General features: G+C 40.2%; 1 protein-coding gene across 1 annotated transcript in view; it reads right to left on the minus strand.

Moving 5' to 3' along the window:
* The window catches only part of cbl (Cbl proto-oncogene, E3 ubiquitin protein ligase), a 43,179-nt gene that overhangs the window by 12,712 nt on the left and 13,488 nt on the right, over positions 1-16,979 (minus strand). The window contains exons 3-6 of the mRNA XM_039821605.1: positions 5,784-5,930; positions 4,406-4,562; positions 2,222-2,343; positions 209-346 (exon numbers count right to left, since the gene is read on the minus strand). Of these exons, the coding sequence (XP_039677539.1) occupies positions 209-346; positions 2,222-2,343; positions 4,406-4,562; positions 5,784-5,930 (564 nt within the window). The remainder of the gene's footprint in view (positions 1-208; positions 347-2,221; positions 2,344-4,405; positions 4,563-5,783; positions 5,931-16,979) is intronic.

A 16,979-nucleotide genomic window follows, 5' to 3' on the forward strand; every position in this document is an offset into this window, starting at 1 on the left:
CACAGAGATGCATGCTTTGTGGGAAAAGAGGAAAGGAATGACACCAAAAAAGAAAAACAATGCATATAACAGTTAACTTGACTTACAGATTATTTATTAAAACTGAGTCAAATAATGACCAAGACTTAGCCACAGATACACAGCGCAGAGGTTAAGATGAAAAGCTTGACAGATATAAGTGTGCCAAAGAAAATGCCAGTGGACTTACAATCCTTCCCTGAAGCCATCTATGAGGGCCTGAAAGAGGGGTTTATTGTGGGGAATGGTTTGGAGTATGTTTCCATCTGCTGTCACATAGCCAATGGCCCACTGGCCCAGCCGTGTACAGCTCAGTCGGAAGATGTAACTGAGGAGAAAGAGACATAAGAAATAAGACATGCTGGAGTTGTGTCACTCTTTGTTGCACTGAAAAAAGTGATCAAATAGAGGAGGGTGTCTCACAAATTGTGCACACTAAAAAAACATGTTCTTCAAGCATGCAAGACGCATGTTGAGCGAAGACACCGTGCACATCAAAACGCACCTGCTCGCCAAAATAAAAGATAAATAGTCAACATCAAGCAAATGCATGGTGTGGTGTATAAAGGTGATCCCTGTGGAGTGTTTGATCTCTGGAAGCGCTATGGAGCCGTTTTCTTATGCACATGCATACACAATCATAAAAATGGTTTCACGCTATTTCACTGATCAACAGATGGCAGTACCACTTTCAGATATGCAGCAATAAGCCATCAAAGACAGGGAAGAAGATGACTGCTAGCTAGTTAACATGGATGTAAAGTTTAAACAATGCTGGATTTTAAATACTTAAAGAATCAGCATTACAAATGTTTTATGAGGAAAGAAATGCATTCAACAAAACATTTGTTAGACCTTAAGGATACACGGAATGTGTTTTGGTGAGTAACACTGAATGTAAACATAACTTTTTTAAAGATAACACCAAAGGGCACCTTTAAGTATAACGATGCTATGGGATGGGTGGGCATGCCTTTATCAACTGCTCACAGTCAGGTTTGTCTCATTTAACCTATTCTAGAATGGAAAGGTAGCAGAGGCTACAAGAGGCTGCATCAGTCTGGAAAGACATGCAGCCACTCTTCCCAATACTCAACATTTGCTGCCTTCTCAGTTCTATGTACAAGTTAAGAATTTTGTATCAGGAAATTGCCTAATTAAGAATCAGGGGTATTGAATACCCATGCAAAGAAGCCTGTCTTTGTACACTAGCCACAGCATTCAGGGCAAGCTGGAGACCACTGGTATGTGACTGAGGTAGGCCAGAAAAGGGGAATTACATTAATCTCTCCTAACGACACAGATGCATGTATTAGAATTTCCTCATCAGTGACAACTTCCAGGATTCGAGTTTGGAGATACTGCACAAGTGGAAAAAAGTAGTCTTGGTGATGGCCTCGGCGTTTAGCTTAGAAGTGGAACAACTGCTTTACCCGTAATACAAACAGAACACTACTGACAGTAAGCTGTAATTTAGAGTGTCAAAATGCTGCGCTCTCATAGACCAATAACTGCTCGGATATCAACGTGGCCCTACACAGGCCAAGCCTAAACCGTGACATCAGCTTTCAGTGTACAATCAGGCCATTGACACACACACACACACACACACACACACACACACACACACACACACACACACACACACACACACACACACACACACACACACACACACACACACACACACACACACACACACACAACACACACACACACACAAACACACACACACACACACACACACACACACACACACACACACACACACACACACACACACAGTGGACTTGTCTTTAGTAGATGAGACGGCTGCTTCAACAAATGTTTCACACAAATTTACCCATTTGTGTGTGTTTGTGTGCAGAGAGATACCATGAGTCACTTAGGTACAAATTATGTTTGTATTTGACTATGTACATTACACACTCAAACACACCAACATACAGTCTCCTCAGCAGGGACGAAAATAGGTCCTTAGAGCTTGAGTAAACCCGCAACCATGCTGTTGCCCATGGAAACACATGAACGTGGTTACAATGGAAATAAAAGTGTGTGGCTCACACTGCCCAAACATGCTAATAGAAACTGATGATGGATATTAAACTATTTATTTCAAGTGAATGGGAGATGACCGCTAGAGCAGAGAAAATTCAGATATGCACTGTGTTCAGAAATGTGTTTCTGTCTCTTTATGTCTCACCTGCCAGGCTTGTGGATGAACTTCTGCAGCCGCGCTTTGACCTCATCGTAGGTGAGGAAGGCCATGTACCCCGGGTGAGTAACTGCCAAGCTGTTCCAGTTGCGCAGCAGCGACGACCAAGGCTACACACACACACACACACACGAGAGGACAGAGTGACTCATCTGATGTGTGAGTGAATGGACACAGAAATAATAGTATGAGCAGAGTAATGGAGAAATTTACTGGATCACGGATGACACTAAAACAACTATTTACCAAACTTCAGTGTGATTTACGATGGCCATTTCAACCTGGGACAAGCAGTGTAAAAATGGTCCTTAAAGCAGAATTTGCAACACTTAAAACAGCATGCAACTCATCTGGTACCTTCTGGAGCCACAGAATGAGGAAGGTTAAATGGACATGAGCAGACTGCTTCCCATGCCGTATATAAAGCAGGCAAAAGTCAACTTTAAATGTTCCTTTCTTTAAAAACTACTTGACCCAATACAAGTCTAGCCCAACAACAAGGAGGAGAAAAAAAATAGAACATAATTCATACTACTCCTTAGCTGACTGAGTATGGTAGTGTGTAGGTGGTTCCGCAATTGCTCTCACCAGTCTGTCTCGTGTGTGAAAGGAAGTAGAATTAGCACATACTGTACAACACTAAAAATGAGCCGAAAAGTCAACGGCACGGTTTAATCAGCACAACAACGCACTTATGTACACATTCAACTCTTTCTTTATTAGGCTAAATCCTCCTGTTCCTCTGTAGCTTCACCGTATTTGCCCAAATATAAATCTAATGTTGGTTATTTATACTTTTTGCACACAGGAAGTGACAAGTCAAAACTGTCTCTTTTGCTGGATTCATGTTTGACATATTGTATCTCATCTCTCTTGTACCCTTAAGTGTAAAGTCATCGCAGACTGGCAGGGTTAGTAAACAAGTGTGCTTCACCTGCTCTTTTTACACTTAACTGAACAGAGGAACTAAACTTTCCCAATATATTGGTATATAATCACCACCCCATCGTTCAACCTACATATACTGCACAAAACATTTGAAAGGCTTTTGATAGTAATAATAAAGAAAAAAATTGCATATCATCCACAGTCTACTGCATATCAAGGAAAGAGCTCAAAATGACAACAGGCTCACTTCCTATTCTGCCTTTGAGGACATTTAGAGAAGGGTTTTTTTCTGAGTGAGGGTGTGTCATAGGAAATGTCTGTAATCTGTTTAGGCTTCATTAGTCCTGTCGGTGCTCTGCACACAAGTAGCAGAGGATAATGTCTCTGAGGGAATAAAACAACATACACTACTGCATACAAAATATAATGAAAGAGGTTTTACATAATACATTTAATTTAATTAATACATTAAAATGCATCAAGTTAAGTATACAGATGAGATGGTATAAAACATCAATTGTTTACATATGGTACTGGGTTAATTATAATGCTTGCACTACATACTATGGATAAACTCTGGAGATGATGCCTGATAAACCCACCCTCTGCCCTCCCCCCTTCCGCTATCCTTTGCTGTTCTATTTTATGCCTACGTATGAGCTGTATGTTAGTAGTGTGGTCTATCAATTACAAAGGGAATTATTCGACAAGTTGTCATCCTTGTTGTTAATTATTCATCTAGCAGTAAGAAAGTACATAACAACAACATGATAACGCATTTAATGATTGCTGTCCTCTCTATCTGGAAAGAACACAGACCTGCCTGGGCCTTATAAAGCAACATCAGACATCCAATGAAGAGGACAAAATCATTGGTAAACATTTCTATCTGTACTGGTTGAGCAGAGCGGAGGAAACTTTCAACTTCAGTCCCGTCTGACAGTGTGAATAAGTCTGGAGGCATCCTGCTAACAAGTTGATAAAGTTAGCCAAAAATAAGTGGCAGATTTGCTTAAGTTCATTATGTGCTGCTCAAATGAAATTTGTTTCCAACACCAAGGCTAACAGACTGCTATGAATTACTGTCTGTCTTCTCTATCACCCTGTTACTTTGTACATTTCACCTCTCATTAACTCACAATGCAATGACAACAAGGAGAACTGGTGCAGAGAGTGTGTGTGTGTGTGTGTGTGTGTGTGTGTGTGTGTGTGTTTTTTTTTTTTTTTTTTTTTTTTTTTTTTTGTGTGTGTGTGTGTGTGTGTGTGTGTGTGTGTGTTCACTACCTGGAATAGCCTGGTGAAGATGTCAAACTCAAAGACCGAGATATAGTCGTTGCAGGTGAGGTCTATGGTGGACTTGAGGGCCATGGCCTCCAGTCCGGAGCTGATGGGATGAAACTCATGGAGAGACTGACGGAACATCTTCCAAGGCACAATGGTCCTGTAACACAACAAAAACACATGACCAAAACATCAGGACTCTTGAATGTAAACTACCAGCAGGCTGCCTTACAGCATACCATAGGTGCAGTGACATTGATTAGAACTTTGGGTAACTTGGTCTGTTGCATGCTCCTTCAGCGCATCATGAGCACTTAATTCACTGGTGCCCGCATCTAATACACCACCAAAATGTCTAAATACAGATATGAACTGCATTTCCAGTGAATCACTAAATTCTAATAATTCATAATAGGGCTGTGCAATTAATCAGATTCTTAATCGTGATTACAATTTTGGCTCCTAACGATCACAAAAACAGAGTAATCGAGAACGACTATTTTGCACTTTAGGTTTGCAAGTAAACCCTTATTTTGTCTTGTGTTCTGAATAAGAAAAAACGTGAAAAGTATGAAGGGACATTTCACAGTTTGAGGTGTTTTCACAACTGTTTCACTTTTTTTTTTAACTTCAATAAATTCAACATCTTTCCAAAAGTCAATGAGTAATATTTAAATAATCATAATTTCAATATTGACCAAAATAATTGTGATAATGATTTTTTACATAATCTACCAGCCCTAATTCACAAGTGAATGCTATTTTGTGTAAGTGCTTTTTCAGTGCATTGGTCATACATGCTGACGTGATGCAATCTTTTAAAGAGACAGCTACCAGATTTGAACTTAGGGCAATATTTGCAAAATACAGTACTTTTCTTTCCCAAATGGTCCCATGTCGTTGATCAGTTCCTGCTGAATTTGTAAGATATACATAAACCACACAGCTATCGGTTCTTGTAGTTCCATGTTGCTGAATTATTTTCGTATGACTACATTTGCTGAAAATCTAATTTAACTGTGTGCACTTGGGGATTGATTAATTCAAATGTGTGTGATCATATAGAACTTTGGTTCCCATGTTTACATGTCAAGGAACACCCAAAAAGACGTGTTCAAGTTAACAGAGCTCTGTATTCAATAACCCAACATTTGTCTGTCCCAGAGAAGATACTGATTGTCTGTGAAAGAAGAGCACAGAAGGACACTGAAACCATTGCTCTCAGATATCACTTATATATTCTTTCTGTAGTAACTTCTCAACAAACAAATTTTGGGGGAAAACCCTGTTAGTGACCCCATGGGGTTCCAGGATGCAAGTTTGGAAACACGGGGGCAATATAATGTTCAATGGATGAAAAGTAATATAGAATTGGGCTCACTTGTCCCCGAAGGCGTGCCTCCAGAACTCTGCAGCGTCTGCCTTGGTGATGCGGAAGTTGTCACCCTGAAACAGACCATTGGGGAAGATGGCCTTCAGCTCAGCCAGCATGTGGCTGAAGATCAACGAAAGCTTGGTGAGGTTCCGCCTGTAGAAGTCAATAGAGGGGAGAGTGTGAGATTTCACGTTTTTACTTACTGCACTGATGGTCAATCCTGATCATGTTTAAGAATGTTTAGCTGAAAAGTGTTAAGAGTTATTAATGACGTTCACTGAAAACTTTATTTTTTTGTTGCTTGCCAGAAATTTTTTCTCATTGCCTACATTGGCATTTGTAGAAAAAAAGGACAAAGAAAAAAAAAACTAAACAATGCAGTTTTTTGGAATTATACATGCACCAGGTGTCACCAAGTAGCCACACAAGAGAAGAGCATAAAGTAAATACTGTAGATTTAACTTGTAGCAAATGGTAGTTTAAATGTGCATTTTGCCCCAAGAATGATACTTAATTCATTATTAATTGTTATGTTGTTATAAGTCTGCCATTAGTGCTATAAGCCATAAGTTTGCAAATGCAGGGGAAAGTGACAACATAAGGAGTTCTGCTAACACTGCTTAGTTTACATGATGAGGAAGAACCAACGTTTTCTCTTGTAGATGAAATAATGACAAAAAGTAAGTGAAATAGAAAAAAATATTCAAATTTGCATCAAACATAATTTCCAGTCAACTATAAATAATAACCAAGCAGTTCCGTTGGCTAAACCATCTATGGCAATGCAAATCAAAAATGCAGCGATGCGATTAGCCTGAAAATAATGCAAAATCTACTTTCTAAAACTTCTTGCACTCAAATATGTATTATTCATTTTATGTATTTAGATTATTTTTTACTTTTACACTTGCTCAAAGTGAAAAAGAGGTGACGGTGAGATCCTTTGGCTTCCAAATAAAAAAACAGTTACAGCTTCAGTGCATAACTTTGTGATAATAATGAACGTCCGTTACATTCAAGCCACTGCCAAATGAGTTGCTACAAAGCTAATTAAGACTATTAGCTCCACACAACCTTCTCTGGATTTCTCATTATGTCTATGTTAAGATTGTGTCGTCCGGCGACTTTTGCGCGCAGAAACTCGAGTGAAGATAATTACCTCTTCTGAAGAGTCCATGTTTTTTTAATCCTCCTTGTCCTCATTGGCTACTAGCAACTGCGTGGAGGAGGGGTGGGGCCGCATGCACGGTCATGGAAGGCTTGTATCATGTGGACGCACCGACAGTTTTGTTGTCATTACTTAGAATTCCTCATGGGCTCAGACAGAAACAATGCACTATAGCTTTAAGATGGCAATACATACACCCACATTATACCTTTGTTTTAGGGGTGTTTGTTGAAGATAAATCTCTTTTCTCATGGTCCACTGGTAGCTTTGGGAAGACGTTCAACTGTGTCTGTGTGGAGGACAGTGCGTTGCTATCCACTCGGCTAGCTTCTCTGAATAGTTGACCAAAAGCTTAACCTTTGTGTTGACTTCGGCTCAAATTGACCCGTTTTCAGTTTTATATCACAAAATATGGGACGTAGAAATAAGCGCTGAAAATGTGTAGAAGAAACATTTTACAATTTAAAACGTTGGAAAAAGCACCAAAAAAAAAAACTGAAAACAAAAAGGCGTCAAAAACGTCAGTCATCACCATCACCGGAAATTGAGGTTTCCTGGTATGTGATATATAATTGTCTACTTAAAAGGAGGATGAAACAAACAGTGAAGTAAAATGCACATAGATGTTGCCACTGTTGTTGGGTAAAATGGATGGGTGGTGGTTGTAGATGTAGATCTTCTGGATGGTATTAGCATTGCCTTGGTGTGGGAAATTGGGATTGGGTTTCAACTTCCCAGAAAAGAAAAATGCATGACAAGCTTAACAGTAACGCTACATTTGTTTTTACTTGTTTTTCCACAGGGCAAACTCAGTGACTCTTCAATTTAGTCCTGACACACGTGAGGAGGCCATGTGAATGAATGCTTAGCTCTTAAAAAAAACATGATTAAAATGTAAACTTTACACTACCAAAAGAATAACACATTCTAAAATATGCAGTAAGGTTTCTGCTTGGTGATTTCTCCCACTGAGGATTGTCCCTAGCTGCTTCCACATTACAGAAATAGTCACCGGTCCAGAGAGACAACACAGCCGTCTTCACAGACACACACATACGATCACAGAGTGACTGAGATTTAGCAGCCAGGATATCCTAGTACATAGCTCTGATTGCAGGTGAAAAAGGCTGGTCAACAAGCAAAGACTGAGAAAAAGACTGAAGAGTAGGAGAGAAAAAAGATGACCATAAGTAAGATGAGAAGAATATAACTGAGGAAGACAGGAGAAACGAGAGAACGAAGCCGCACAATGTCACCATACCCCTGAACCCCATCACAGCATTAGAAGTGTTATGCTGAGAAAGACATGATTTATGAGGCAGCACAGAGGGAGATTGTGCTTGGCTGTCGTGCAGGGTGAATTGACATGCACAAGAGAGACAGCAATGAAAGCGTGGCTACACTGCAGCTGCCCTACACTACACTATGCACCCTATGAGTGGAGCGAGGGGGGAGTGGAAAGAGTAAATGAGGAAGGACAGTGACTGAAGATGGATGAATAAGATTAGTGTATGTTGAGAACCTGCCAAAAATAGACCAGTGCTTGTTAGGGTGATAGTTTACCTTAGAGGGAGCAGACAAGAATCTGAATGAGAAAATGCAATGCTCGCAAACTGCAATAAAAGCCTTGTATTTACACCCTCTCAGCAGTAAATGATCCTCAAACAGTGAACACTCTTGTAGCTGGATGTCTAATCTTTTGAACTGCTTTGCCCACTTGAAATCTACAGCAAAAGACTTGGAGCCAGATGCAGGGACTGTACGTTTTTGAATGCAGGGCTATCCTAATCAGTGACTCAATGTGGAAAATGCGCCCTTCAACTACTCTTGGCATTTCCCTGAGGAGCTTGTGTAGGAACACGACAGTAGTCATGAAGGTCTTCCCTTTCCAGTGTCATCACAGAGCGTTTGGGACACTGCATGTCTGTGTGTTTTCTTAAGCAGCTATCACCTCAGCAGGAGGTCCTCCTGTTTCATCTGCTTTTTAGGCCTACTGAGCCAACCTCTCTCTACCCTGTGCTTTTATCAAAGTTACAACAACCCTCTCCTGCTTTACTTTCATCTTCAAGGTAATCATATGAACACAGGTATCCTCTCTCTCTCGTGGAATTAATATCTCCTCACTGAAAGCTTTCATTTCCACATCTAGGTTATTTTACCATCTTATGAATCCACTTATCCACTCCTCTCATCTTTGAACTTTAAACATTCATGGAGGCTACTTAAAGGGGCGATAGAATGATTATATAGGGTATTTTACACTGTTCCTTAACGTCTCCTAATAGGGTATGTAACATTGGTTGGGCTGAAAATTGCCCGAATGCTATTTTATTAGGCCTTTAACTACCCTGTGAATATGGCTCTATTTGGAACAAGAGCTTTTCTTCCAAATATGGTATGCTAATTAATATTCAGAATGAGCTACGTGCTGATTGGTTTGAGCAAACTACATAGAAACACATGGGAGTAGGGGTGTAAACAGTTAATCGACTATCGATTAATTGTCGTTAAGAATTTACTCGATTAAATTAAATTAATTGTCGGCTAACTGAACATTGCAATCTAAGACAGTTTTCCACAGGACGTAGGCCTAATTGAACGTAACACGAGATTCGCGCGGGCGGCGAGAGACCCGACACAAACTTGAGGCGGTCAAAACGGAGCGGAGTGTGGGAGCTTTTCAAATTAATTAATGATGACAAAGACGCCCAATGTAAACTCTGCGGTACTACGTTTAAGTTCAGCAGCTCTACGAGTTCGCTAAGATACCACCTTCATAACTTGCATGCAGCCATGTTGCAGGGAGGAAGTCTGTCGCCTTCACAACCTACAATCGCTGCTGTGGTGGGAAGGAGAGTCTGTGACCACAGGAAAGCGGAGGGCATTACTCAGAGGATTTGCGGCATGATCGAAAAAGATATGATGCAAATTAGCACCACTGACGGTGAGGGATTTCGGGAGTTATTACACTACATGGAGCCAGGATATAATATCCCTTCTCGAGCGACCATTACTACCCACTTGGAAGCACGCTACAAAAACAAGAAGGCTGAGCTAAAAACACAGTTAGCCGCGGCTAATGTGGCTCTGACGACGGATTGTTGGACGGCACTGACTACAGAGAGCTACATAACAATCACTTGCCACTACATTGGAAACGACTGGCAGGTAAAGTCAGCAGTGCTTCTCACGTTAGAGAGACCTACAGCTGATAATTTAGCTGACAAACTCAACCAGGCTTTGCATAATTTATTTTGTTAAACTACATAAATGCCATTATCTGTACCGTATCCCAACTGGTACAATAAAACATCAACTGAGCAATATAACATGCATTTGTATTCAGTATATAAGCAATATTTTGCTTTTTATGTTAAAGACACTATTGATACCGTCAGAAATTTACATTCTCAGGAAAAAAGCCGGTATCAGTTAATCGTTAATCGATCGATAAAGTCAGTCAACTAATGATTAATGAATTAATCGATAATTTGCATCCCTACATGGGAGACTCGACAGCAGGTCTCATATTTCAGACACTGCAAAGTTATACATTGTTCGTCGGGCTATTTCGTTATTAAATTCAATTCTGAGACTTTTTTTAGCGAGAAATCAATAAAGCTCAAATATGGGCCGTTTTACGAAAATTGATGGCCAATTGCAAATTTGGTAAGACTGTGTGTCGGAGTTCGGTGGCCGGTGCGGCCTGTGTTGCTGCCTTGCCGCCTGGCCTGCCTTCCTTCACAGACCCCGGCCTGCTATGAGGTACTTGGAGATCCGTCACGGCAGCCCACAGCACTCCATACCCGCGCAAAGTCACTGCTTTTTGCGCTAATTGACAACCAAACGCTGCTGCCCTGACAGAGCTCCAGGGCCTGCAACTCCCCTCTTCCTGCTAGCTAAATGGCCCGAGTATGTGAGTGAGAGCGCGGTCAGCGAGCTTGTTACGCCAGCAATCTCTTACCACAGTTCCAGTTAATCTTTTAATGTTTGTAATTATAATGTGTTGAGTTATTTAAACAAACGATTGGGGAAATAAACGCTGCTTGTCCGCGAGTCTCATTGATAAGAGCCTGCGGCTGGATGTAGCCCGTGATTTGTAGCTACAAATCACGGATAGTTAGCTTCATTTTCGGCGTAATTCAAGTATATTTACAGTTTGAATTTCGTCACGCCACGTATACAACATCTAGCTAAATGTCTTATAAAACTAACAACGGTGTCCGATTTCAAATTAATGAATATTTGTGAAGATTAGGGCTTTCGTTAGCTGCAACTGTCCCTTCAATCATAGCTACCTGTGTAGCTACAAATCACAGATAGTTAGCTTCATTTTCGGCGTAATTCGAGTATATTTACAGTTTGAATTTCGTCAGGCCACGTATACAACATCTAGCTAAATGTCTTATAAAGCTAACAACGGTGTCCGATTTCAAATTAATGAATATTTGTGAAGATTAGGGCTTTCGTTAGCTGCAACTGTCCCTTCAATCCTAGCTACCTGTGTAGCTACAAATCACGGATAGTTAGCTTCATTTTTGGCGTAATTCGAGTATATTTACAGTTTGAATTTCGTCACGCCACGTATACATCTAGCTAAATGTCTTATAAAGGTAACAACTGTGTCCGATTTCAAGTTAATGAATATTTGTGAATTTCAGAGGAATTCTAAGAGGAGGCTAGCTAGCTAGCTCTCATTGATAGAGCTACATCCAGCCGCAGGCTCTATCAATGAGACTCGCGGACAAGCGGCGTATATTTCCCCAATCGTTTGTTTAAATAACTCAACACATAATTACACACATTAAAAGATTAACTGGAACTGTGGTAAGAGATTGCTGGCGTAACAAGCTCGCTGACCGCTCTCTCACTCACATACACCGGGCATGTAGCTAGCAGGAAGAGAGGAGTTGCAAGCCCTGGAGCTCTGTCAGAGCAGCGGCCTTTGGTTGTCCATTAGCTCAAAAGACGGGTGACTTGGAGTATGCCACTGCGTAGTAGTGGCTTCTAAAAAAGCCTTTCTATCTCCCCTGTGTTCCAGCAACAGTTTTTACAAAATAAGTTAACCATGTATCAAAACAAAACTGCAATTAGTGCTGCAACCAACAATTATTTTCATTATAGAATAATACAGATTATATAATCGATTAATTGTTTAAAAAAGTACAAAATGTCAAAATAATTGTGAAAACAAATTTCATCACAATGTCTCAGAACACAAGATGTCTTCAAATGTCTCGTTTTGTTACGACCAGCAGTCCAAAACCCCAACGTAGAGTATTCAGTTTCCAATTATGTAAAACGGAGAAAAGCAGCATATTGTGGGAAAAGTGGGAAAAGTGGGAACTAGTGAATGATTCCTGAAAAATGTCTGAAACGATTAACAGTAAACTGTATGTTCATGTACGTGGGACATAAGAGCTGATTGATAAAATAGAAGCTGATTGAGACAAAAGGTTTTCTTGTAAAGCAAGAAAAACTAAAACAAATAACCACCATTATAAACTTGCAGGAGGAGCTGTTTAGGCAAAAGACAGACGACAGTAAACCTACCATACCTGCAATCCCCAAACATGTGACATTTGCACTTTAGATTGTGTTAAAACAACGTCCGGGGGTCACAAGCCTTGGGTCAATAGTTTTTTTCTATACAACATATATACAGGGAGTCCACATAGACTATGTAACAGCAAACATCCATATTGTATGTGTGAGTCAAGAGACAGAGAAAGAATAAATGTGAAAGCAAACACGGGTCTGACTGGCATCAAGCTCACAGGGTGGCACAGCTGTCTCTGGCACGAGATTTGCACAGTGAATGAGACTTTGTTGTGTTTTTTTGATAGAGAGAGCTTTCAAAAGGCAGGCTGAATATTATTTTGAAACTCTAAACTCTAAGATACGGGTTCAAATCTAATCTCATATGTAGCGGGACAGGTCAATATCTGTTTTAGCATCTCTCCGTCTCTTTCAGTCTGTGTCTCTCTCCAGCTTTCAATACCAGCTTGTGTGTGTGTGTGTGTGTGTGTGTGTGTGTGTGTGTGTGTGTGTGTGTGTGTGTGTGTGTGTGTGTGTGTGTGTGTGTGTTGGCAGTAGCCAGCACTCCTACAACTGTTGCAGCTCTTTAAGCTGCTGTACCAACACAGACAATGCAGAGTCAGATACAGCCGTACAGAGAATGGTTTGCTGACCTACTCTGGATTGTCATGTCTATAGTATTTTCTTTTTCTGTCTCCCAGTCATTCTTAACCATGACAACAAGCCAAACCCTTTTTTCTGAACACTGGTTTTTTTGTCCACCATCCCCCTCATGCTATAGATTGACCTCTGACCTTGCAGCTGGCTGCTCCCTTCCTGTTTCCTGTTGGCTGTGATAAAGTAGCTCAGCTAGCACCGCACTGCCCTAACACACCACAGCACAGCAAGCAAGGGTTAACCTTACAGAATGAGAGCCTGTCTGGATTGGCAGATTTACAAGTAGCTGTAATATCATCATGCAGCTGTATTATCTTTTCTTCTTAAGGCTAAAAGGGAAATGCAGATCAAACACGAACTGAGCCCTAAAACAAATCTACCAAAATTAGATGAAATAAGCTAGATCAGGTGTAAGTACACTTAGAGTTTAGCATAATACTTACATACCCATGTTTGTTTCGTTTTTAAATGACTACGGCCCTATGGAATCCATTTTAATGTAATCTGAGGATTTTTTGGAAGTCACTAAATTGATTGCAATAAATTGCATAACAGGTCTGAACAACTCCGTTTATGAGTCTATCAACGTGATTTTTTCAAAAACATATGGACATTTTTCTTATTTTGTCAGTGGATCAGCTTTAAATATTGCAAATAGGAATGGTAAGAGATGAACAGTTAAACAGTCCATGCATTGAATTATGCGATCGCATAATTCAATGCATAATCAGCCAAAGTCCGCGGGGGGCGCATTTTTTCAAATATTCCGCACTTTCGCTGCATAAATTGCCGATTTCCGCGCAAAATATGCGGTGCTTGCATGATTTCATAATCCCCGCATTTTCGTTGCAAAAAAGTCACATATATCTTAGCAGAAAGTAAAAAAAAAAAAATTGCGTTTACTTCACACAAGAGCAGCCATTTTCCCCTGTTGCCATGGGTTGAATTTGACATGTACTTTGAGTTGGTATCCAATAAGAAACCTATCTTAATATCTGATGTCTACTCAAATTTCTTTAAGTGCTCCTGCTGTCTATATTAACGATTTTTTAAGGTCTGTCTTTGTTTAGACTATTACTTTTATTTTTACTTTAATATTATAATATTTGTATATATTTTTGTATCTTATTTGTTTACTTATTGCAATGACTGAATATCTGTAAACTATTTTTGGAAATTAAGTTTAAAAAAAGCAGGGTGTTCTTTCTCTTTTTCATCAAACCGCAGTTTTTGCAAGTTCCCGCATTTTTTGCAAGTTCCCGCAATTTCATCGCATAAAATTGCACAAACATTTTTTATGAAAACGTGCCGCATAATCAAGGATTTTCAATCACAAAAAAACTCAGCTTTTTTTCAGAAGGACTGGTTAAAGTACTCTGATTAGATCAAGACGTTCATGTGAAAGGGCATTTACTACAGGTAACACGATGTGACTTCCAACACATCAGCACAGTTTTTAACTGTGCCGGTCCAGTCATATGCAAAGCATTCACACTGTGTCCGCCATCACAGGTTTTGATCTGCTAATAGTAGCCTACAGCAGTTATTCCAACGGAATGGAAATATTGCAAATGGCAGATGCAAACTATAAAGATAAAACATAAACTACCAATATTTCACCCCAAAGCAAACTAATTCCCAATCCGGTCGCCGAGTTAAAAAAATTAGTTAGTGGTGGGAATTGTTAAGAGTCACATTTCGGTGCACTCTTGATAATCGGTTAGCAAGGAAGCATGTGAAATGAAGTAGCATGCATCAGTTTAAAATAATGACACATGCAAAGGGAAAGGGAGCACCCGCTTTGTTGGGCCAGGGTTAATACTATTTTGGACACTGAATTTAATAATGTGGTGGATGTTTACACAAAAAATATACAGAGAAATAAAAAATAAATATAGATGATGATGCACTGGGAAACACAATGGATTAAGTGTTTGAAATTCTGGTTTACCATTTAGCTCCAGTCATCACTTTATAAATGCAACTCTCCGGAACTGGCTTCAATCCAGATATCCATCAGGAAACAGCCATGACAGCACACAACACACACACACACACTACACTGAACTTAAGCAATGACCCATGCACGCTTAACTGCTTCCTTACACAAACTCCTGAATAAAAAATAAGAAACTAAATAATAGTAAATTAGACAGGTTTAAACTCAGATTATTGGGACGTCAAAAATAAAGATGATTAAAACAGAAAACAGCACTGTTTAGCTTAATCCTCTCTATACACTTGACTAGCCATATCTTAGTGCATATCTGAGCTCATTTATCTCTGTGTGCATAAACAGCAAGTGCTTGTTGTACCCTGTAGGGCAAAGAAGCTAGTGGATTGCATCACGCTAATCACCATAATCTAATAGTGTGAGGACTACATAAATAGGCTGCTCACTGTCACATAAATAACCATGATGCTCTGCTATTTGTGTGTGTGTGTGCTGTGTGTGCGTGTGTGTATCTGCACATAGAGCCCCAAGCTACAAGTTAAGGCAAATGTAATTGAAGCTGAAACACCCGCAACCTCTGAAGACTGAAATGTGTTTTCCATTGCCAGCGCTGATAGCCATTTGGCTGCTAGGCTAACCGCTAAAAGCTTCCCTTACTTTACTCCCAAGTCCATCACTACCAACTAGCTTACTCACTAAGACTCCCTGCTGTGACAACACAGAAAGATGCAACACCTTTTGTCCCCTGATTAATCTCGGTTTGTACTGAGAGATGAACGAAAAAGGCAGCATGTCCAGTTAGACTGAAAGCAGAGAACAACAGAGGTGTGAAATGAGTATAAGTCTTAATCTAATGGCCTAATGCTAAATTAGGCCAAAGATTTTAGGGTTTTATTATTACTAATTCCTTTACTGGCAAAGTTCACAAATAAAGAACAGATAAATTACTTACAAACAAAAGAGTTATTTAGCAAAACTAAATGTTTCACTTCTGTGGGCAACCCAACACCATTTCCCCTTTTACCACCTTCCTCATCTTTTATTTAGACAGTTTGATAGCAGGGGACACAGTATGTGGGGAAACAGAAGAGTTCAGGTAAAATCTAGTCTATATCGACGACGTTTCACTTCCGGGATTGCTCAGGTGCTGCCAGAAATTCCGCCAGATGTCCCTAATTTCAGCCGGATGTCCGTCACCTTCCGCTTTCTTTGTTTTGACATTCTCAACTCCGGTTGATTTATGAGGACTATGGTTAACTGCTCCTCAGATCTCTGCAGGGTAAATCGAGACAGCTAGCTAGACTATCTGTCCAATCAGAATTTTCTGGTGCACGACTGAAACAACCTTTGAACGTTTCCCCAAAACAAGTTCCTTCCCGAGCCTTTCCCGGCAGAGACACCGTTGCTCCATCGGGCGCAGAGCGATTGTGACCGAGACGATTGTGATTGGTTTAAAGAAATGTCAAAAAACCAGAGTACGTTTTTCTCCCATCCCGGAATGCTGTGTGGACTAGCCAGACCCTCCTCCGCAGCACTGTGGAGGTAGGTCTGGCAATGCGAGACTAGGTAAAATCCAATCCTAGACCAGCAGGGAAACGTATGCAGCAGACCACTCTCTGAGCACAATCTTAAAACCTCAACAACTATACTGTATCATAAAACTGTCTATCTATCTATCTATCTATCTATCTATATTTTTTTTTTCTTTTTTTTCCAGTGGGAGTAGCTACATCACCAAACTAAACGTACCCCAGCTGCTACTGATAAAACAGGAATAAATTATATCCATGCAAACTTTCTCCTGCAATCATTTTCATCTGACATTGCTACATTTCCTCATGGCTCCATGCAATACTACACACAGACCTTTCCTACAGTATCATAG

The sequence above is a fragment of the Perca fluviatilis genome, chromosome 2 (genome assembly GCF_010015445.1).
Source record: "Perca fluviatilis chromosome 2, GENO_Pfluv_1.0, whole genome shotgun sequence".
In the NCBI taxonomy this organism is placed as follows: Eukaryota; Metazoa; Chordata; class Actinopteri; order Perciformes; family Percidae; genus Perca; species Perca fluviatilis.